The sequence below is a fragment of the Phaenicophaeus curvirostris genome, chromosome 17 (genome assembly GCF_032191515.1).
Source record: "Phaenicophaeus curvirostris isolate KB17595 chromosome 17, BPBGC_Pcur_1.0, whole genome shotgun sequence".
In the NCBI taxonomy this organism is placed as follows: domain Eukaryota; kingdom Metazoa; phylum Chordata; class Aves; order Cuculiformes; family Cuculidae; genus Phaenicophaeus; species Phaenicophaeus curvirostris.
This window is the reverse complement of record NC_091408.1, coordinates 931,018-953,844: the sequence shown is the minus strand read 5'-3', so window position 1 is coordinate 953,844 and position 22,827 is coordinate 931,018. Positions and strand designations below refer to the sequence as shown.

General features: G+C 45.4%; 1 protein-coding gene across 3 annotated transcripts; it reads left to right on the top strand.

The window, feature by feature from the left end:
- The first annotated feature begins 175 nt into the window (after positions 1-175).
- Positions 176-22,711, top strand: MED15 (mediator complex subunit 15). Of its 3 annotated transcripts, none has more exons than XM_069871430.1 (18): positions 176-317; positions 2,263-2,350; positions 3,510-3,561; positions 4,028-4,057; positions 5,189-5,404; positions 5,976-6,238; positions 7,028-7,411; positions 8,121-8,213; positions 13,103-13,222; positions 16,899-17,035; positions 17,341-17,468; positions 17,841-17,975; positions 18,360-18,423; positions 18,571-18,637; positions 19,029-19,189; positions 19,924-20,090; positions 20,954-21,052; positions 21,180-22,711. In XM_069871430.1, exons 1-18 carry the CDS (start codon positions 250-252, stop codon positions 21,311-21,313), a joined length of 2,406 nt encoding a protein of 801 aa, XP_069727531.1. In that variant the 5' UTR covers positions 176-249; the 3' UTR covers positions 21,314-22,711. The 3 variants fall into 3 exon arrangements, with proteins under 3 accessions (XP_069727531.1, XP_069727530.1, XP_069727532.1); XM_069871429.1 differs by having other exon boundaries at positions 21,177-22,711; XM_069871431.1 differs by lacking the exon at positions 13,103-13,222 and having other exon boundaries at positions 21,177-22,711.
- The last annotated feature ends 116 nt before the right edge of the window (positions 22,712-22,827 follow it).

Genomic DNA, 22,827 nt, shown 5'->3' with positions numbered 1-22,827 from the left:
ACATTTCCCGGCAGGCCCCGCGGTGGGGTAGGACTACATTTCCCAGCAGGCCTCGCGGTGGGGCGGAGCTACATTCCCAGCAGGTCTCGCGGCGGAGCGAGACTACATTTCCCAGCACGCCACCAGGAGGCTCCGCAGTTCTCGCGAGACTTAAGGGCTCGCGAGAGCCGGGAGTTCGTTTCCCTCAGCGCGCCGGAAGCGGTCGCGCGGCACTTCCGGCGTGGCGGCGGCGCTCCCGGGGCGGCGGGGATGGACGTGACCGGGCCCGAGACCGACTGGCGCAGCACCACCTTCCGGCAGAAGCTCGTCAGCCAGATGTGAGTGCGCTGCTGCGGGGGCTGCCGGGCCGCGCCCCGCCCGCCCCGCCTCCCCTCGCGGCCTCCGCTCCTCCCCTGCCGTTTCCTCTCCACCGGGCCCGGCGCCGCCTCGGCAGGGTCTGCTCGGCGCCTGTGCTGGGCGGAGCCCGGCCGCGCCGTCCCTTCCCTCTTCCGCAGGGATCCCGCGTTCCCATCCCGCTCGACAGCGTCTGCTCCGGGGCTTCGGTTCTGGCGGTGTCCGAGGCTTTCCCGGGCTTGACGTGCCCTGTGAAAAGCAGCCTGGGCCTTACACCTGACGTTTTTAGGGCAATAAGTGAAATAAAGATGTTGGTGACGTAATGTTTGGCTTAATTTGGGCTGGGATTTGCTTTCTTGCTTCTAGAGCCTGTGGAACAGCACTGTGTGCACAAAGATAATTGATTAAAGTTTAATGTACTTGTTGGTGTTTGCTTGGAGGGTTTGAAGCCTTGTAACGTGGATAGATACAGCTAACAGCTTACCAGCACGACTTCCTCCCTGCCCCATCTCTTTGTGAGCAAGTAAGGTTTGGTGAACTCCTGTACGAGGACGGGCTGAGAGAGTTGGTTGTTCAGCCTGGAGAAGAGAAGGCTCTAAGGAGACCTTATAGTGACCTTCCAGTACCTGGAGGGGCTGCTCACAAAGGGTTGTGGGGATAGGACGAGGGGCAATGGGTATAAACTGGAGAGGGGCAGATTTAGACTAGACATAAGGATGAATTTCTTCACTGTGAGAGTGGTGAGGCCCTGGCCCAGGTTGCCCAGGGAAGCTGTGGCTGCCCCATCCCTGGAGGTGTTCAAGGCCAGGCTGGATGGGCCCTGGGCAGCCTGATCCAGTGGGAGGTGTCCCTCCGTGGCAGGGGGGTTGGAACTGGATGGGCTTTAAGGTTCCTTCCAACACAGACTGTTCTGTGAACTGTTAGAGCGATCAAACAGTTTGTTTCACAAAGCGGTGTTTGGAGATGCTGTGTGGCTGGTGCACATGTCCGAGGTGGAGTTGGCCCTGCAATGCCTTGCGCTTGTGTTTCATTGGAACAACTGATTTGTGCAGGCTTGGCGTGAACTGGACAGGGGAGCTGGGAGAGTTTGAAGAATGTGTTTTGCAAGATTTTTCAGGCAGACCAACTAGCTTGAGAGAGGGGCTGCAGGTTATTGGGGTGGAAAAGAGATTCCTGGGAATGGAGGGGGAATTCCTGAAGCTGGTGTTAATGTAGAATGTGTCATCTTGGGAAATGGCACCTTTGAGTGTTCTGCATGACTTGAAAAAGGGAGAGCTTTAGTGCACATTTTACAGGGTGTGTAAGTCGATGCTTCTGAGGCAGGTAAGGGATGAGGCTGGATTCCCTGGTACCATGGAGTTTTTGCAATTGTGTGGAGTTTGGTGTTCTGCAAGAGTGTGATACGCTGTTATCCTTTTCACTGTGCTGTGGAAAGCTGTAGCTTTTTTTTTTTTCAGTGACTTTCCTAGCCTTTTACTGTAAATATTTTTATGTTGATCGCAGCTGAATATGTCAACAAAGAACAGCTGCCTGTTTTTCTCTTGCTCTTAGTCTAAACTTTGATTGGAATACTAACAGATAGGACATGGAGCACTTGGAGTGGCATTGTTGGTAATGCCGATGTACTGGGAATGCCCCTTCTTCTCCACCTTTGTCCTTAGCCATGTGTACCTATGGGGGAGGTTTAGGTTTTTTCCTTTCTGTCGTGCATGTTCATAGCCCATCCAGAGAGCAGCTCTCGATCCCATTTACTGGAGGTGTGGGAGGGAAAGGACAGCGAGTCCCTGTGACTCTGGCTGGTAAAGGGGAAGAAACAGTAAAGGACTTGAAAGCTTTTTATTACCACACCCATTATTTTTCTTCCTAGCTGCAGAAAATATTTTTGGATGTCCTCGATTAATACCCAGCCTTGTCTTCTCTTTCTTTCAGTGACGATGCTATGAGGAAGGCTGGTGTTGCCCATAATAAATCCAGCAAAGATATGGAGAGTCATGTGTTTATGAAGGCCAAAACAAGGGTAAACATCTCTCTTTGTTTCCAGAAGTTACTGGGTTATCAAAGTTTGGAACAACCACAGAAATAGCAAACCCAGTGTGTTTAGTTAACTGTTGTTTAGAGTACCTAGTTGTTCACTATTTTTGATTTGGATGTGCTGCTTTCACCCTGAGGGGAAGTGAGATGTTTTGCATCCAATATGTGCATCAGCCTAGACTAGTCCCAGACAGCTTATGCTACAGCATTTAATGCATATGTGGGACCACACTTCATGCTTATCCAAAGACATACGGGTAGTGGACTTGCATGGCATTTCCTTTATCCACACTGTAGCACCATTCCGTACAACCAGTTTGGTTGTTGTGAGACACTGAGTTATCGATGAAAAGGCTGTGTCGGGGGTGAGACCAAGGGAAGTGCTGTGGTCTCTGTGGAAGTCTCAGTGTTGTGTACAATTCCAGACTCTAAATGTAAACTTCTTCCCTGGAGCTGTGTTATGAGAAGTCGGGTGCTGTTTCTCTCTCTGAACAAGCCACGTGTGAGAAAGAACTTGTCTTATTAAAGAGTTTATGATGCCACTGTCACAAATCCACGCCCGCTGGTGGCCACCTCACTGGTGAGCTGGTAGGTTCAGGGGCAGGAACTTGTGCGGTTTCTCTTACACGGAATGAACCACACCAATAAAATCCTGCGAAGAATGTTTGGGGTTTTTTCACTTCTGATACACGTATTAGTTTTAAAGTTGTTAACTTTTTTTTATTTGCAGTACTAACTTAACATAAGTTCTTGTGGTATGAATGTGGCATTGTTCAAGGACTGAAGTAAGTCCAAGCACCAAGTAAGCAAGTTCAACCCTTAAGAAAAAGGAATTAGGGTGGATAAGTAGTGGCAAATGGATGTATTGATTTATAATCGTGTTCATATATCAATGCTGTTCATTCCACTGTCACAGAGGTTCTTTACAGTGAGTTCCTCCTTGTATCATTCGCCGCAGCGACCTATTAGTAAAAACGCTCTCACTTGGTTAATGAACAGACTGTTCCTTGCAACTGAACTGTTCTGAAAAACCCACAGACACCGTAAAGTAAAATCCATTATGTTGAGGAGGATACTGGGGAACAAGAAAGCGTGGTTGGAATGTTTGTATTTCCTGTGCTAAAATACTCATTTTTCACCTTTAGGAGGAGTATCTTTCTCTTGTAGCCAGACTGATTATCCATTTTCGAGATATTCGTAAGTAATTGTTTCAATTTGTTTGGTTTAGTTCTTCTCTCAACGGTGGGTTTGCTCATCCCACCCTCTCCCAAAATGTAAATTTTAGGGTTTGTGTGATTCTGCACGTGACTCTTCACAAGTTGCTTTAAACAATTCTCCTGTACTGTATATGCTTCATTTCTAAATACTATTTATTTTACACATCTGTCTACGATTGAAAACTTATTGAGAAATCATTTAAGCTTACTACTTTTTCCCCCTCCCTAATTTTTTCCTGAATTTTTGCCTTGTCTGCTTTGTTTCCGTAGTGTTCTGGTTACAAATGTGCTCAGGTTAACGTGTGTTGTTAGTGCTGCTGCAGACAGTGAATTTTTTTTTTTTTTAAATTACTATGTGAGTCTATTTCTTGTGGAGAGCATATCTGAAGGGCCAAATTCATGTGTGACAAGATTAACAAAGGCAATTAATTGTTCTTCCTTTGCAGACAATAAGAAATCTCAAGCCTCGGTCAGTGGTAAGTGCTCCCACCCCTCTCTTTCTAGACAGAACAGCTTAGAAGTCAGGGCTGTGGGATGCTAAGAATAAGTTGGCTGTGGATTCTCTGGCTGGAATATTAAATACTGATGGAGGAAGGAAAAGGCAGCGTCATAGTCTTGGAGCTGGTCAGTGCTGAGGGTGATGGGCTTGGAAGCTGTTTCGGATGTAACCTGGGAATTTGTTTCCCTGTTGGTACTTTTGATGGCTCACAACTCTAAGATCCTTGAAGGAACAAGAGTGCTTGAAAGTAGTTCCTGCTGGGCAGTGCAGGTGGTTCCCCGTTCCCTGCTTTGGGCTCCCCAGTGTGTTGCACCAGAGGCAGGCGCTGAGTTTGTGGGGTTACAAACTCTGCTGTTTGACAGGTTAGACTTAAAGCTATGCATGTTAGGCACATAGGATGATCTCCTGGATTTCCCCCAGTATCTGTGATTGATTAACATCCAGCCTAAACAGCTGGAAGTTACAAGTATTCTTAAAAGTGTTGTGTTCTGTATCCGATTATTATTGCTTCTGCACCCCATGTTGTTGTTTGCTCTTTTCAACTGCCATTTCCTCTGACTTCTTTTCTGTGTGCCCGGGATTCAGATTATGACGATTGTCTTGAAAGGCACTGAGTTTATCCACTGTGTAATAACTGTGGTGTTATGGGGGAGCTGCATAGCAGAGCAATTCCTGTGCTCTGAGCACTGCTTCTCCGTGTCGACCTTGGGAGGAAGACGATAGATAACTGGGTGCACAGTAGGACTCTCCTCTTGTTGTCTGAGATTACAAGCTGGATAGCCTCATGGAGTTTTGTGAGCAGCTTGTTTTGACTTGTGTGTTAGTCCCAAGGTGGCTAATAGGCTCCATTTCTCAAATGTATTTAAAATCTATTTTGAACTTCACGAGTCTGAAGCTCTTTAAATAATCCCTGCTCTGTTTACGAAGAGACAAAGATGTGCCAGAGCCTCTTGTGGTCTCGCAGGCAGAGCGGTGAATGTTGGATCTCAGGGTACTGGATCTAGTCCTGGTGTGCAGCTGATGGGTTAGGGAGTGGCTGATGGAGAGCAGAGGATTTTGTTTTGGAATTGCATGGATGGCTGCGCATTGGTAACTGTTTTCTTTATAGATCCGATGAATGCCCTGCAGAATCTAACTGGGGGTCCCCCAGCAGGGGCGCCCGGAATGGCCATGGCTTCCCGAGCTCAAGGAGCACCGATGAGTGGGATGAGCGGTCTTGGCCCAGTGGGACAACAGATGAGTCTCCCGGGGCAGCAGCAGCCTCCTGGCACCTCGGGAATGGCCCCTCATGGTATGCCTGGTGTCTCTACAGCTACTCAGCCGAGTAAGTGTTTGCTTCTACCACTGAAATTGTTTGATCAGCCTTTCAGGACATAAACCTTTTCCATAAGGAAAGGGTGCTGCAGAGATTCCATCCTTGTGGCTGTATCAGCCAAGTGAACACTGGAAGAATTTATTTCAAATATTGCTGCCTAATGAGATACATGTCTTCGTTAATACATGGAGGAGCAGTCTAGCTGTTGTGTGAGCAATGCTGCTTTTGTCCTGCAAGATGCCAACTTCAGAACTGATTCTGCAGAGCTCACGCATGTTTTCTGTGGGTATGGTGCTTCCTGATGGGCACCTCTGTGCACGTTTCCTCCTGCACATTTTTACATCCTTTACCTAGGTTGCTGACTCAATGTGAGTGTCAGAATTAGAGGTTGGTGGTAGGAAGTGCCATTAGTTCTGCTGTTAATGTGCCTTATCCATTTGAGGAGGCAGAAGTATGTACTGCTAATGAGGAACATTGATGTACTTCAGGGATTATTTTAAATTATTATTAATTATAGTGCGTCACTGTATCTCGTGGTGTTTGGGTCTCGTGTTTTAAGTACAGTCTACCTTCTTTATAGCCCAACTGCAGCTTCAGCAGATAGCACAGCAGCAGCAGCAACAGCAGCAGCAGTTCCAGCAGCAGCAGGTGGCTTTGCAGCAGCAGCAGTTCCAGGCCCAGCAGTCAGCCATGCAGCAGCAGTTCCATGTCCAGCAGCAGCAGGCGGCAGCGGCTGCTGCCCAGCAGCAGCAGCAGCAACAGCAACAGCAGTTGCAAGTGGTCCAGCAGCAGCAACAGCACATGCTGAAACTACAGATGCAGCAGCAGCAAAGCCAGCAGCAGGTGATGACAAACACTTACAACAGCAATTGAGGGGATCTATGTTCGGTTGCTTGTCAAGTGAGGCTTGACGTGCATTGCAGCTCTGCCTGTTATTAATGCCTTTCCACTTTGGGGTAGGACTGTTACTTAGACTTACGAGTTAATTGGTAGCAATATATTACATCCCAGAGGAAAGGCTTAACAGTACTTGGTTGCTTCTGACATAGCAGTAGAGAGTTAAAACCTTTGTCTCTTTCTCTTTATAAACATCAAGGTAGTCTTTCATTTGAACAGGAACCAGGATGTGAGAAAGAACTAGAAGCGCTTGGATTACTGTAGGAATAGTGGCTGTTTTGTCATTGTATGAATTACACATTCCTGCTTCTAAAAATGTGTGCTGAGCATGTGATGTAGATCTGTCATCATTAGGCACAAAAGCTGAAGAGGAGACTTCAACTGTCGTGCTCTTATGCAGTTTCTGGTAACTGATGGTGCTGATGCAGGCTGGTTACATTTGAAGAAGTGGTTCTGGGCCCATTGGCACAGGAGAAGCTGATGGACTTCATCTTTGCTTTTGAAGCCTGTTTTAGTAGCAAGGCAAGCATTTAACATTGAAAGCGCAGGATGTGTGCTGTGCAGAGTTAAGATACATGAAGAGTGAGTGGGTGAAAAGGTCGAGCTTTCCCTTTGGGCTTACAGCCTCAGCCTCTGCTGTGTTAGGATTCTGTTTGCTCTTGGTTTATGCTGTAAAAATACAGCTGCTATTGCATTGCTGTAAGCATAAGCATTCTGGCTTTTCCTGCTTTTCAGATTCAACAGCAGCAGCAGCAACTCCAGCGAATTGCCCAAATGCAGCAGCTGCAGGCAGCGCAGGTGATTCAGGCGCAGCAACAGCAGCAGCAGCAACAGCAGCAACAGCAGCAGCAACAGATGCCACAACAACAGATACAGCAGCAGCCATCTCAACAAGTAATGCAACAGCAGATACAACAGATGCAGCAGCAACAACAGCAGCAGCAGCAGCAACAGCAACAACAGCAGCAGCAGGTTGCGCAGGCACAACAAGCTCAGCTTCCACCGCAATCCCAGCCTCAACCCCAGCCCATGGTATCTCAGCCACAGGCTATCTCAGGACAAATTCCTAATCAGGTTATGCCTGTTACTCTTACGCCGCAGCAATTAAAAGCAATGCAGGTAAGGGCGGGTGACCAGCTCTTTGCTGGTTTGTTACAAGCCTCTAGAGAAATAAAATAATTCTTTGACTTTTGCTAATAATGAAGTAGGAAAAAACATAGCTCACTAAGAGATCTGTGGTCAGCATGTTGGGAGGACAGGGCATTAATAGGTTTATGTCTGGGCCTGCCAGCAGAGAACACTTATGTGTCTAAGAATAGGACCTCTGGATCTGTGAAAACCATTCATATGTCTGACATTTAAAGATACTTTTTTGTCTTACTCTTGAATGAGCGGGGGGAGGGGGGGGCGAAGAAAAAGAAACACTCTGGATAAAGGGAAAGAAACACACTCTGGTTAAAGAAAAATGACCTCCATGACTTTTGTGAGTGCTTTGAAGTGCCTGGTGCATGTGACTTGAACCAGTCACTCTCTAGCGTGCTGGCTTTGCTTCTGCTGCCACACTTAGAATGGTCAAAGTTTAAGATACCAATAGTTCTTGCCTTGAAGAGAATGTGGACAAGACAGTAGTTTTAATCTGTTGAACCTCTGTTGGACACATGGGAAGTTGTTTTCATAAAGAAAGTTCAAACTGTAGGAAGAGCGTGTATGTGAGGCTGATCCTGCCTCCACACCCTTGTTTATGAGTGTGGTCAGTATAGCTGAAGCAGAAGTGTTATACCTGTATCATATATGTATGTTTACCTCCTTCTTTCCTTCCACACTCAAGGTGAGAGCTCAGCTGGTCCAGCAGCAGCAGCAGGCGGCAGCAGCAGTGCAAGCGGCTCAGGCCCAAGCTGCTCAGATGGGAGCTTCAGGGCAGGTAAGGGACCAGGAGCCAGGACCACTGGTTATAAGCCTGTGGCAAGTGCATGCTAGAGGTGAGCATGGAGGTGGGTTTCTGGTGGCTTTCTGATGAGGGGTCTGACATTGGTCATCCCTTTCTAAAGGGGATATGGGCTTTTATGCTGTTTCTCTATTGCCTGGAGTCAGAGGCAGGATTTCGTTGACAATTTCTCTGTGCATGCTCTGTGTCCCAAGTAGGTAAGGTTGTTGCCTGTACTGACACAGGAATGCACATCGATAAGACAGCCTACAGTGGTGATGCTGCAAGTCTGACTGTTGGTACCTGGAGTGTATCACCTTTTATTACATTTCCTTAGGTGACTGCTTGGATGTGTAAAAATGATTTCTGTACTGTGAATCTTTGCCTGCTGTCTTTACTCACATGTGATTTACCTTCCATCTCCATGTGTCAATTATACAAAATAGTATAGATGATGAAATCTCTCTGTGCTCCCCTTTCATTCCTTTCATCTTTCATTCTTTTCCTGAGTGAAATGGACAGTAGATACAGATTGCTCTTGTTCTGGGTGTGAATTGTGAAGGAAAAATGGCTTGTATCGCAACTGCAGAGTTACGTTAGAAAACAAAAGCATTGGGTGAAAGCTGATTGTCTAACACAGTTTTCTTATCCTCCAACACACCTGTAAGACCCAGTGACTGTTCCTTGATATGTGTCTGGTATGATGGAGACATGGGGAACAAAATTGGGAATGGCTCAAGATGAACCTCTCATCTCATTTTCCACAAGAATGCAAAATAGTCTTTGTGGCTTCCCTCTGTAGTATTGCATGTTGGGGCATTTTACAGACACAGGTAAGTGCGATTATCACCACTTTGTAGACAAAGGGCCTAAGGCAGCCAGATGAAATAAGGTTGACTAGGATTAACAGCAGAGTTATTTCCCTATACTCAGCCATTCCCTGTCTGCGTGCACCACTCTCCCTTCATCTCACAAGGAGTGTGCACTGGGACTGGGATTTACAGTTGGTTCTCAACATACATCTCCCAGACTTGTATCAGGAGTGGTGTCTTGTCCCATCGTAACTCGTGGCCCACGTCTGTGTGGGGGCTGAGTTCTGTGTCTGTATTGCTCCTTTTGCTTGTGTCAATGCAATGCAGAATGTAAAAGCTGAGCAGGGGTAAGTACAGCTGATGCAGTACCAGCAGAGTTCTCTTCCTACAGTTGAAATGTGAATTAAAACTTCTGTTTGTTTCCTAAGTTATTTCCAGGTGGGAGCTGCAGGGACTTAGGCTGGAAGGAGACTCTGGCTTTTCTTTTGTACTAACTCAGAGGTGCTCTCTTAGCTCCTAAGCAGGTGGATTGAGCTTGTGTAGAGCCAACTGAATTCTCGTCCCCCTTAGTGAATTTGTATGCCAGTGGCTTAACAGCACGGTGCATTTGAAACGTTATGGGTGGTGAGATGGTTGACAGTGGGTTTTGTATTGCAGCATTATTCAGATGTGTAGTAAACTCAGGGATGGCTTATTGTCTATCACCAACAGAGCTTAGAAAATTCCATGTCTAGGCTTTACTCCATTTATGTTCATGACGTTGCAAGATAAGTCTACTAAAATTCACTTAATGCTGCAAAGTCCAATAATAAAATGGGTTTCTTGTATTTGTGCAAATGCTTTCTTTATATAGTCCTTAGTTTTAAGATTGTGGCTGTGTACAATATTGCAATGCAGCTTTGGTGTTGAGAGCGTATATGGATTTGCCTTAACTTGTAAGAAGTTTCTTTTAAGAGCAGAGTTTGCATTGTATTTAGGACATTTTTCACTAGCACCAGCATTTTTAATAAATCTGCCTTGATTTCTTCATTGGGTTCAGGGAAGCTTTTGTTATAAACAGACCCCATCCTAAGCTTTGCTTATTACACTTCAACTTAATCTCTAGGGACTTTCAAACTGCAAATTCTGGTTTATATGGTTGTGTTTTTCCTTTTCCATAAATAAAGTTTCTGTTCGTCCTTCCTATATAAAAGTAAAAGCAGTCCCAGGTTGAAACATAGATCAATGAGAGTTTTTTTTGAGTTCTTCTCTGGAGCTGTAAATAGGTCATGCAAGTTGATGTTACCCTGCTTGGGTTCTAGTGATCGGGAGCACCTAACTCACAGGTGAGGCTGATAAACAAGCATCATTGTCTCTAGGTGACCACAGAGGCTACAGAGGCACATGCAGCACCAACAAAAAAACCAAATCTGTGATCAACTGGAGTTGAGTATTAACATTTAAATCACTGTTCTGGTGCAACCCATTCAGATGCTCAAAGTGCAATTTGGCCACTGCTCTTTGAAAAATCAGAGCTGCCTTTAGTGGAGGGACAGTGGCACAGGACTTGTGCTACTTCTGGTGGGCAAACGTGTCTATGGAATTCTGAATCTGTGGATTTTAGATGAAAGAAAATTACAGGTTCAGGATTCTAATTGTTATACTCCATTTTCATCAAACAATGGGTTTAGTACCTTACCATGGAGGGAGACTCTGCTCCTCTGCTTGTTCTGGTTTTGTGAGGTAAATTCCTGGTTCTGTAAATTGAAATAAATTGGTTTCACTTGTGGAGGAGGATTTGCCTGCAGTTTGAATCTTTTCTGAAAGTACTGGAACACTCTGGTTTTCTTCTGGTTCTAGACTGACAAGAATGACTCCTTTATGGATGTGTTGCTTTGCACAAGACAGATGTAATCCTTGGAACCTCCTTGCCTGACTCCTTTGTCAAGGGGTCATAGGTTTCATAGATGCAAATTAGCTGGAGAGTGGGAAAAACTTATTATGTTTAAGAGAGTGGAATTGGTGTCAGGTCAGATGTACACTTCCTTTATGAAGCACACATTTCAAAAATCAAGAAACACAAAAGATCAAAACAAAAGTTGTGCACATGTGCATGAATGTTTGCCCAATCACAACACAACGAAGAGCTGAAAGCCTTTGGATCGGAGTTTGTCACCATGGTGGTCAGTGTTACGCCAGACGCTTAACCTGTCACACGCTGCCAGTCTCCTTGACCTGGAGGAAGTAATCTAAATCTGCACACTTTGGTGGTGTGGCGTGAGAAACGGGACCAAGAAGGGACCGGACCCGTGGGTCACCATAACATCCCTGGGATATCCAGAGATCCATGTGCATTCACAAGGGTCTCAGATGGGGTGATTGTGCTGGAAGGATTTGGTTTTGGTTTGGTTTTTGTTTTTCCCCTACCAGTTTCCCTCCCCCTTTTTTTTTTAATTTGTCATTGTGAGGGTTGTGTTGCTTCCCCAGCGCTCGTGTTGATGCTGTAGCTCCTCACCGCACTTCGTAGCATCCGCCTGTGCTTTGTGCCAGTGCTGGGTTGTTGTGTTTGCCTGTGGTGGCCGCTGCATGCTGTGTGTGTACCTGTGCATGTGTGTGTGATGTCTGAGCGCGCTCATCCATTCCCCTTCTGAAATCCTGTCTCTGACTGTCACTCCCTGCCTGGATGAGAAGGGACCACATTGCTCTGATGTTGTGAACTAACAGCTGTGCTGAATTTGACACTTTTCTTTATCAGTTATTGCTTTCCTTTTTCAGTCTTGCTGTGTTGTATTTAATTTTATTTATTTTTTAACAATTGTAAGCACATGCATTCTCTGACTCTCTAGAGCTATGTTGCTGGCTGCTTCAGTCCATTCACATAGAGCACTAAGTAAGAACGTCCCAAACCATTTACTGAAAGGAGACTTCATTAACTCGTAGGTTTGTTAGGGCCTGTGTAGATTCCTTGGTAATACATATGCTGGAAAAAAAAATGTAGCCCAGAGACCTTTACTGGAGATCTTTGAAGTACCAAACAGGGAGCCCTTTTACTGATAGGGGAGTCTGCCAAAGTTGCCTGAATACTACCTCAAAAATATGCTGTTTACTCTAAATTCTCAGCATATATGGTATATTATCCCATTTTAAATAAGGGGGCTATACGAGTCTATCTGATTATATCTGTGAGGCTCGTGCAGGGTGATGGCTCTGAAAGGCACTCCCAGACACTGCAGAGTAGCGTAGTCCTAAGGCTATTTTAAACTATTAATTCTAATGCTAATCTTCATCATTTGTCCAAAATCATTGTACTCCTGGGTGTGCTCAGTCTGTACAGCAGGAGAATCAAGCAGTGTGTGAACAAGCTTGAGGTAGATTGTGGATTCAGAAGATTTTAGCACAGCTTAGTAATAGAGGAAGGGGTATTTGTCAAAATGATGGCAAATACAAGGGTGTATTTGACTTATTCTGTGGGTTACAAAAGGAAGAAATAGGTTTTTTCAAGCCCAGAAGTGCTTTTTCTTCTCTTTAATATCGTCCTACTGTCACAGGTCAGGCTGTTCTGAGGTTTTCTGTGGAGCATTCCTACTGACAGTTCCTGTTGAACTGTCTGCCCAACTCTTATATAATGAAGGGTGGCAAATGCTGCTAAACCCTTGGAGCCCGCAGTGGGGGAGAGCACATCAGGAACATGCAGCATTCTGTAGCTGCTTACATGGAGCACTCTTGACAGCAGTCTCAGAGTAGTTTTTCCCTAGAATTCTAGAAATGCAAGATGTCAGGCAAGATTTAGGCAGAGCCCTTCCTGCATGATGGCACAGTCAGCCCTTAACCTATGGATCAGAATCTCCATATCAGTGCTCCCAAGAGACCTAGAATTCATTCTTTGGTTTCTAGAAATGGGTAGGAAGGGTATTAAAAGGAGTTTGATCTATAAGCTAGCGTGTTAGGTTAACCTTTAGAGAAAAGCTAACTAACCTACCCATCATGCTCCCTTCTCCCCTAATTCCTGGAAGTCGCATGTGCTTCTCATCCTGCCAGTGCACTGCATTTCTTGTTTTGCGATTACTTTTGTCTGTTGTCCCTCTGTCCTCAAAGATGATCACCGCACCTATGGCCCGAGGTGGGATGCAAATAAGACCACGGTTCCCGCCTACCACCGCTGTGTCTGCTACACCGCCAAGCTCCATTCCTTTGGGCGGACAGCAAATGCCACAGGTATTTACTGACTCAAAGCACATTGTGTCAGAAATTGTGCAAAGCGTTCAATACGTGGTTGTATCGTGCTTGCTTTCAAGCAAGGGGAAGTTAACTTTTTCATCACACAACTGACTTGGTGGTGTTACTCGGGTACTGGGCTGTTTAGGATTTTTATGGATCCTTTTTCATTTTAAATAATGGGTTTACTGAGAGCTTGGGTTATCAAATAAAGTATTTTTAAAGCAGCATTGATCTTTATTTTAACATTTAAAACAGTTCCATGTTCATAATTGGTTCAAGTCTCAAATTAGAACTTTGTGGTTTCTGTTTAGGCTCCCAGTGTTGGGGTCAGTACTGGCTGGATGTGCCTGGGGCCTTACTTACCATGTGCTCACACTCTGTACAGGTGCTTCTTTCATTAATAATAAACTCTGCTCATTTCAGTTTGAGCAGCTTCTGGGCATGGTCTTGGGGACCAAGAGAAATTAAGCTGTTCTGTTCTTTCACGGTCATGTAGGAGGAGCCGCCAGAGGGATTGTACTTGTACCTGCATCAGAGTGCGGCAGGCTGGCAGCACTGGTCCAGCTGCTGCTGGAAGATGCCTGAGGTCAGAGTATTGCATCTGCCCAGGGCAGCTCTGGATCTGCTAGAGACCTCGAAGACATGCTTTGAATTTAAAAAGGGGCATTTTGGGGGAGCAGGAATGGGGAGAAACAAGGTGAAATACAACTGAGTTCTTACCAGTAAGTCACAAAAGGAGCCTCGGCTCTGCAGCAGTTTGAGCCCAATGGGACTGGTGTGAGTTTAAATGGGTATTTTGTTATGATGGTGGAATAGCCTTCAACTACGTTTTTCTCTGTTATTCACAAATCTCATGTCTTATTCTTCTAGCTACGAGTCTTCAAATTTAATAGAAGGTGCAGTTTTAGTTCTTAAGGCTGTTGCACTTTGTTCATAGCTTGAATGGAAGTTTCTTAAGTCTGCATTTTTGTTTCCTTGCAAGCTTGAGGAGCTGCAGGTTGTCTGAAACTGCTTCCCAGTGCTGCTACATCGAGTTTAGTAGGCATAGCCTTTTCTTCTCTGGGATTTGCTTAGGTAGATACAGTGACCAGCAGAATTCCACAAACCTAGGCAAACCCATCTGTTGTTGCTTCTGGTTTAAGATGGATGAGCCTTCCAATCCAGGTCATAGATTATATGTTAACTGAAAGCTAAGCTGCAGCTGTTGAGCCATAGGAGAATTCGCTTTGAGCTTTATTTGCTGTATAATCTATACAGACTGAGACAATCATACTGTGAATGCTCCATATGGGAGATTTGGTTTGGCGGTGAGACCTTCTGATACTTATTAGATTGGCTTGTCTTTAATACTTGAGTCGTAACAAAAGAGCTCTGGTTTAAGCATTTGGTGCCATAAGTTGATCTTCCCATGATGCTGTCATGTCTGTGGCTAGCGAGGAGTTTGATTTCTGGCACATAGTGAACTGGTCATCAAGGAGCGCTCGCAGCAGCCTGTTGAGGATTGTGGAAAGCTTGTAGAAGACTGAACAATTAGAGGAGGCACAAGAAGAAAGGAAATTTCTTTATGAAATGATTGCAGTGAAAATGGCTCCTGAGCAGGGGTAGGATGAGTGAGCAAGTCAGGGTTTAGGTGGTGGTGGGAAGTGTTTCAAAGCTAGTCTCCTGCTGGTCCAGAGCTCACGTCAGTCTCCAGTGCTTTCTGCCAAAGCACTATGTTTGGGTTCCAAGTGGATTAGAGATTAGAAATGTTGTCACTTATGCCTCTTAATTTTGTAAAATGCTTCAATAGGGTTGTCCATTGGCTATGTTAACTTCCTTATCATCAGCACCCTGGCAGGTGTTCACAATAGGAGTCAAGGGCTGTAGCACATATCTGGTTATCCATTACTCATCGAAGAGTCTGCCAGCTCCTGGACTACAGTATCCAGAGACTTTTAAACTCAGCGGTAGGTGGTTGAGTATCTTCTCTCTTTAGAAAAGAATCCTGGTATTGAACTGCAGAATCTCTTTCAACAAAAGGAGCAGATGTGTTATCAATACTGTGTGGCTATTTACTTGTATCTCACATAACCATGGCTTAACTGTAGTTAAATTAGAAGCTACAGAAGTTTGCCTTCCAATCTCAGAAGTGCTTTTCCAGCTGTTGAGGGGAAACATGCTGTTAGAGAGCCCCCCTCCTAGGAAAAGCAGTAAGCACAGTCTCAGTGCGTGGTGATTGTGAAGAAAAGGAAGATATAACAGCTGATATAAAACAATTTCATCCTCCCATGTTCTAGATATTGTCTTTGTACTAAAGATTGTGAAGGTAGTGGAGTTATTGAAGGTCAAAAAAGTAAATAAAACTCATGGTATGTCAGGCTGCATTTGATTTTAAACTGTGTTTTAATGGGTCATAAATTAGTATCTTCAAGTTCAGTAGTTTCATATTTGCACTGAGCTGGGGATTGCTTGGGCCCATTGAATTTGTTTTAGTGGTGTGTGACCTCTTGTGTAGTGGTTCTGTGATATTCCAAGGAGACGGTTACCTGTTGTAATCAGTGCATGCAGGCACATCCTTTGGAAACATTCAGATGTTTGATGTGGATATTAAGCAGGTGAAGGGTGACAACTTGCAGTGCCCATGAAGTGTATGGGACTTGTGAATTTTGTGGGATCTTCGCTTAAAAATGGTTTAGATTGGGGGAAGCACGGTTTTTAGTTCATAAAGGTGCTAACTGGTGACTTAGAGAGCGATGTGTGGGCTAGAGTCACAGTATATGGTCACTGCAGGCTAATTCCATTTACCTTTATGGGTACTAATGGCCTCACATCAGAAGAACTCTGTGTGTGCCTTGAACAAACATGATCACTTAATGCCTGCATCGCTGTACCGTGCTTCTGGCCACAATACAGGGATTTTGGTTTGTTTTCAAGTGATTAGGTGGAAGAATGTCCATAGAACAAAAGTGAGAAGCATCATCTGGCTCTGACACTTTATTGTGTACAGAATAAACTTGGTTGTTACCCAGAGGTCGGTGCTGTCCTAGAAATGCTTTTATTCATCTTTTTGTCCTTTGGGCACACCTCATCATTCTCCAAAGGTCAGAAAGTTGCTTCATTGTTTTCCACCCAGCCATTCAGTTTGGAGGGTTTCTATCTCCACCCAGATTTTCAAAGCTGAATGTTTAAATGAGATATTGGTGGTTTGGCTTACTTAATTTTTTTTTCCTTCCTTCCTCCTATAGAAAACCAGCTGGGAATCTACCGTCAAGTGTGACAGACCTTTGAGATCTGTAATTAAAATGTCAAAGCGAGGGGAGGGTTTTATAGCTGTTAATTCTCAAGTTAGAACTGTCTTTTCTTCTTTACTCCAGTTCTAATAAAGAACAAGTTTCTCAGATGGCATTTCTGACGCTTTATTTGCAGCATGATGGTTTGGGAAATGAAAATGATTTATTTTGTAGTTACTGAAATTTTGTGTAGTCTAATGGCTATTTCTAGTAAAGCTGCGGTGCAGTACGGCCTCAAGAGTGGTGCAGGTAGGGCTGTCGTTGTGGGGGAGAACAGGACACTAACCTTAATGTTTCTTGTAGGCCTGAGGATACGCTTCTCTCCGTAGGTAAAGCCTTTTAGTTAGGTCCCCATCCTGTACTCCCTTTTGTTGTTATTGATTTTATCTTTTTCCACATTTCAGGTCAGCCAGAACAACATTACCATGATGTCATCCCCCTCTCCTGTCCAGCAGGCTCAAACCCCCCAGTCCATGCCTCCGCCACCACAGCCGTCTCCTCAGCCAGGCCAGCCAACTTCTCAGCCAAATTCCAATGTCAGGTGAGCTGGGCTGCAGCTTCTGAGGTGCTTTGTTGGTGCTGTGAGGGTGAGTTTTTTTCAGAAGCATTCAATACATCTTACTCTGTTTCCATGAAGTGAATGAATTTTTCATGAACTTCAGTGAGAGCATGGGTGGGATTGTGCTGAATACACTCTAAGCCCCCACATTTTAAATAGAGAAGCTGTGTACAAAGTCCTCACCGAGTCTACTGGCAGAGCTGCAGAGTGCCCTCGTGATCTGCTCAGAGACTGATGATGCTTCGTTGTCCAATTCTGGCATTTTTGATTTTATGCTTGTTTTTCAGCTCTGGCCCAGCTCCATCACCCAGCAGCTTTCTCCCCAGTCCATCTCCACAGCCATCCCAGAGCCCAGCAGCTGCACGAACACCTCAGAACTTCAGTGTCCCATCCCCAGGTCCTTTGAACACTCCAGGTAAATGATCAGAGAACTGTACTGCAGACCAGGAGTTGGGGAGTGTTTTGATCACCGCAGCAAATTCAGTGTCTTGATGTAGCGTTTAGAGCACCAGAGTGAAGGCAAAACAGGGACCTAGGAAATGAAACCTTGGGCTTTCTTGAGGAAAAAAACCTGTATGAAAGGGGAATTGCTGTTCTGTCCACAGAACACGATTGCTATGTGAAGTTCAGAGGGTTGGGCAAGCACTCGAACTGCCGAGGGTGTCCAGGTGTGGATTTGGATAGTTGATGTGAGCTGCACTTCGAGATCTCGCTTCTGAAATGGGAGAGCACTCTTGTGCAGTGTCTTCAATCATCCCTGTGATGTGCGGTCTTTGCTTCTTGTCAGGAAATCCCAATTCCGTTATGAGCCCAGCCAGTTCTTCCCAGTCAGAGGAGCAGCAGTATCTGGAGAAACTAAAACAGCTATCAAAATACATTGAGCCACTCCGGAGGATGATCAATAAAATAGATAAAAATGAAGGTGAGGTTCCCTAGATTTAGTCACACATTTCTGTCAGCTGTCTCGTCTGTTGAATGAAGTGATGCCTTGCCTTTTGGGATGGTTTCCGTTCCTGGGATTAAAAATAACAGTGAAAGTTGGTTGCTCCTTCTTGCCTCTGCCAGTAAAGATTTTGCTGTGAAGAGTGGCTAAAATCCTCATCTTAAGTTGCCATCAGTTCTCCTTCTGATGGTTGAGACACACAGAGCTTGCGTGATGGATATATGTAGGATTGATGAAAGATCTTTGATGCTTAGTGCTTTCTTCAGCGTTGTCTCATGCTTTCCCTTTTAACAGTGTGCTGTATTTCTGTCTGCAAGTATGGAAGCTGTTCTTGTAGTCAGTGTTTGTCTGATGTTATTTCAGATAGGAAGAAGGACCTGAGTAAAATGAAGAGTCTCTTGGATATCCTGACTGACCCTTCAAAACGGTAACGATTTTTCCTTTTGGCTGGACATCAGGTTCCCCAAGCCCTCTAGAGATGCCCGGCACCCCGCCACGCTGGCGTGGGAGCTGTCTGGGAAACACTTCAGCTGAGTGATTGTTCTGGGGTGATGACATTTCTACTGTTCTGCAGGTGCCCACTGAAGACTCTGCAGAAATGCGAAATTGCCCTAGAGAAGCTGAAAAATGACATGGCTGTGGTACGTAGTGCTCTGCACTGGGGAGGGATAAGCAATTCATTCCAAAAGGTCTTAGGATTTGGCGAGGTAATGTTTTGCATTGCTTGTTGCTCTGTGGTTAAGACTTCAAGGCTGGACAAAATAAGAGAACAGGAGAAAATGAGCAAGCGTTTCCTTCATGTAAGTCACCCGTGTGTATTTTTGAACCGAACTTTCAAATCCTTGCGCTTGGTGCAAAGTTTTGAGTAGTTCTTTCTGTGAACTTTTGCAGGTGATTTCAGGACAGACTTTTTTTGCTTTTTTAGTGTTACTGTATACAGCTTTGGAAATTCACTGCTGTAAAATTTTACAGAATCAATAGTATAGATTTCTTTTTTGCTGATGATTAAAAAGGGCTTCTTTTGTGTTTCAGCCTACGCCACCGCCTCCCCCAGTGCCCCCCACCAAACAGCAGTACTTGTGTCAGCCACTCTTGGATGCTGTTCTGGCCAACATCCGCTCACCGGTCTTCAACCATTCCCTTTACCGCACGTTTATGCCAGCCATGACTGCAATTCACGGGCCACCCATCACGTATGTGTCACTGCCCTGCTGTCAGCATTAAGTGTTCTTTATTTAAGGAAAAAATACTTATTTGTAGAAATGTTGTGGTTTAACCCTGGCACCCAGCCACTTCCTCCCTCCCCCTGGTAGTATGGGGGAGAGAATCAGAAGGGTGAAAGTGAGCGAACTTGTGGCTGAGACAAAGACATTAATAAATAAAGCAAAAGCTGTGCACAGAAGCAAAGCAAACCAAGGAATTAATTTCCTGTTCAGCCAGCTGCAGGAAAGCAGGGCTCCATCACACGTAATGGTTGTTTGGGAAGACAAACACCATCACTCTGACTGTGCCCCTCTTCCTCCTTCTCCCCCCAGCTTTATACGCTGAGCGCGCTGCCATAGGGTGTGGAAGATCCCTTAGGGCAGTCGGGATCAGCTGCCCCAGCCGTGTCCCCTCCAGCTTCTCGTACACCCTCAGCACATGCTGGTGTGGTGCTGTGAGCAGCAGAAGAGGCCTTGGCTCTGTGAGTGCTGCTCAGCAAGAACAAAAACGTCCCTGTGTTATCAACACTGTTCCCAGCACAAATCCAAACCATAGCCCAGCTACCAGAAAATTAATGCTGCCAAAACCAGCACAAGAAACTGCTAAAAGAACAGAAGGGTTTAGATGGGTGTGAGGTATCTTTTCTTTTTATACCTGTAAAATACTTGACGCGTGCAATGTAAAGTTTTCGCCTGGTCCTTTTGTGGCCTGTTGTTTTACACAGGGCTCCAGTCGCTTCCCCTCGAAAACGGAAATACGAAGAGGATGACAGACAGACCATACCGAATGTCCTACAAGGGGAGGTTGCAAGATTAAATCCTAAATTCCTGGTGAACTTGGACCCTTCCCACTGCAGTAATAACGGAACGGTTCATCTCATATGCAAGCTGGGTAAGCAAGATGAAACCAAAGGCAGGATTGAGAGAGAAGTGCTGAGCTTGATTGTAGAAATTGAAGAGTTTCTTGCCAACAATCTTGACTCTTGTCAGCCTGCAAGTTCTGCACCAAGTCTGCCCTTAACAGATTCATGGCACTGTGATACTCCCCACGTCCTGCTTCAGGGTGCGCCTTGAGAGCTTGTTAACGCTGATTAGTCCTTTCTTTGCAGTTGCAATTGGTAATCTCGGTATCTAGAAAATAACTTGTTGCTAGCACCACTGATTTGATCTGTACTGACAGGTGAGAATTGTTTTGCCTCTAACAGCCAGGGCGGAGGCAGAGAAACATTGAGTTAGTTTTTGGGTCTGTTTCGATTTGTGTTCATGATCACTGACAACAGTGTATGCTCAGGAAAGAAATTCAGATTGCATCTTGTTTCTCATCTCAGCTGGATAATCATGATGTGTTATAGCCTATCAACTTGATTGGCATTTAGATTCCAATGAGGAAAATGGGTTCTTTCCTCCTCCCATTTGTTTGAGAAATCTGAGCTGGTTTTGTCCTGAATGTTAGTTACTTAAGGCTCTTAATTTTCAAAAGCGAGATGTCAGGCTTGGTGACACTCGGCTGCTGGGATGGTGAGATTGGCGAAGAACAGGAACATGTAAGAAATGGAGCTGTTAGCCAGGCTTTGCTTCCAACAGTTTGAGTGTTGTAAAAATGAGCGATGAGGTTGCCTTCCAGTGAAAAGTGGAGATGTACAGCTTGGTTCCCCCTTGGGGTGCAGAGGTCGGAAAACAAACTGAATTGCAGGCGAAGCCCCGCTCTGTCCAGCAAGGAAAGCTGTGTTCTGATGGGAAGTGTTTGCATTCTAGATGACAAGAACCTTCCTAATGTCCCACCGCTACAGCTCAGCGTTCCAGCAGATTATCCGGATCAGAGTCCTCTGTGGATAAAAAACCCCAGGCAGTACGGTAAGAGGATGCCAGCATGTACTGGTGGTCATATTGGGGAAGTGTTACTAGTAGTACTATTTTATTTGACTGTTTTCACTTTTACTTTTATTGTAACTCCGCTTTTTTGTTACCTTTTTTCCAGCAGCCAACCCCTTTTTGCAGTCGGTGTACCGGTACATGACCTCCAAACTATTGCAGCTTCCAGACAAGCACTCGGTCACGGCACTCTTAAACACCTGGGCACAGAGCATTCGTCAGGCCTGCCTCTCTGCTGCGTAACGTCTCACTTTCTAAATTCTGAAGCAAGAAAGAAGGTCGTGGCAGTTGCCTTTTCCACACACCCTTGAAAACTGCAGGTGTTTCACAGAGGCTACTCCAGAAGAAAGCAGCCTTATGTTGTTTGGTTCCTAGGTGTCGGGTTCAGTAGAGAACCTGATGTTAGACTTAGCTTTCGTGCTCTTTATCTTCTGCCTCTGTGGACTTCTGCCAGCATTTTCAGAAACAGAATGTGTATATATGGTTCCTGAGACTGTATTAGGATGAGTTTTTATTGTCTTCTTAGAGAAGAAATTATTTGTGGACTTCCATCAGGGAGTCTGGTATAAGAGGGAGGAGGGAGAGAGTGTCCCAATCTGCTTCCATTTGCTCAGTGCCAGCGTTCCTCTTGCGCTGTGTCCTGTGACCCGATACTACCCAGAAATAAAAGAGCTCAACTGGAATGTGCTTGCCACCTCCTCGGTATTTGCAAGAACCTTTTTGCCTGTCGGCTTTGCCTGGCGTGGGACAAACGACGGCTTCACGGCCTCCCTCAGATACGTGAGATAAACCTGGAGAAGTTATATTGGGGGGGACACCAAATAGAGCAAGAAAAAGGTATTTTATAGCTTATTTTAAACACTGCTTTGTATCAGTGATTTTTGGTTAGCACGGACCATGTTTCTTGCTCCAGAAGTGTGAGGCGAGGAGAAAGATTCACGTGCATGGTGACTTGTGTATAAACTCAGTACCTGGGTCCAGGAAGGTGGGGGGAGCCCAACAGCATCAAGCCCTAGTGACACAAATCAATCCAGCAACTGTGTAGCTATGGTTCTTCTTTACTGAGGGTCTGAGCCATTCAGCTTCCTCTGGGAGATGACGCAGCTCAGTGAAAACGCTTCTGTGCTCCAGTGGTTTGTTTAAAGAGAAGGGAAAACTGCAGAGCTCAGGAGCAGAACTTACAGCTGCTGGTGTGTGCGTTGAGCAGTGATGGGTGCTCGTCAGCCATCAGCTGCCTCAGTGTTGGGGACCTCTAATGAAAACATTTGCCATGACTAACTCCCGCATCACCTAGAGTGCGATTGTTTTGTTTCCCCATGCTTGTAAGTTGCTCACTCTTAGTTTCCTGGTACAGAAGAATTCCAGATTCCTGCTGTTCCTGTTAAATCTTGCTCCAACTCCCCATGTTGTGCAGCAAACCCTACAGGGTAGCTGGGCTCTGAGTGGTGACAAGAAAGGGCCGTGACCTTTGTAAATCTGTGTGGTGTCACCAGGAGAGGATGTTTTTACGTGCGGGTACTTGGTAAGCACTGACTGAGGCAGCAGAACGCGATCAGTGTTTTGTACAGGAACAACTGCATTTTCTGTTTGTTTCTATTGTAATAAATTTATTCTAATTCCTCTGTTGGATGCTAACCGTTACGCTGCCCATTCAGTGTTGATCCACAGAAATCAGATCTGTTGGGGCCAGCAGGCGATGGTTGCTTTGTTGTGGTAAGCAAACTCTCATACGCTTGGGAGAGGCAGGGGAGGGAATG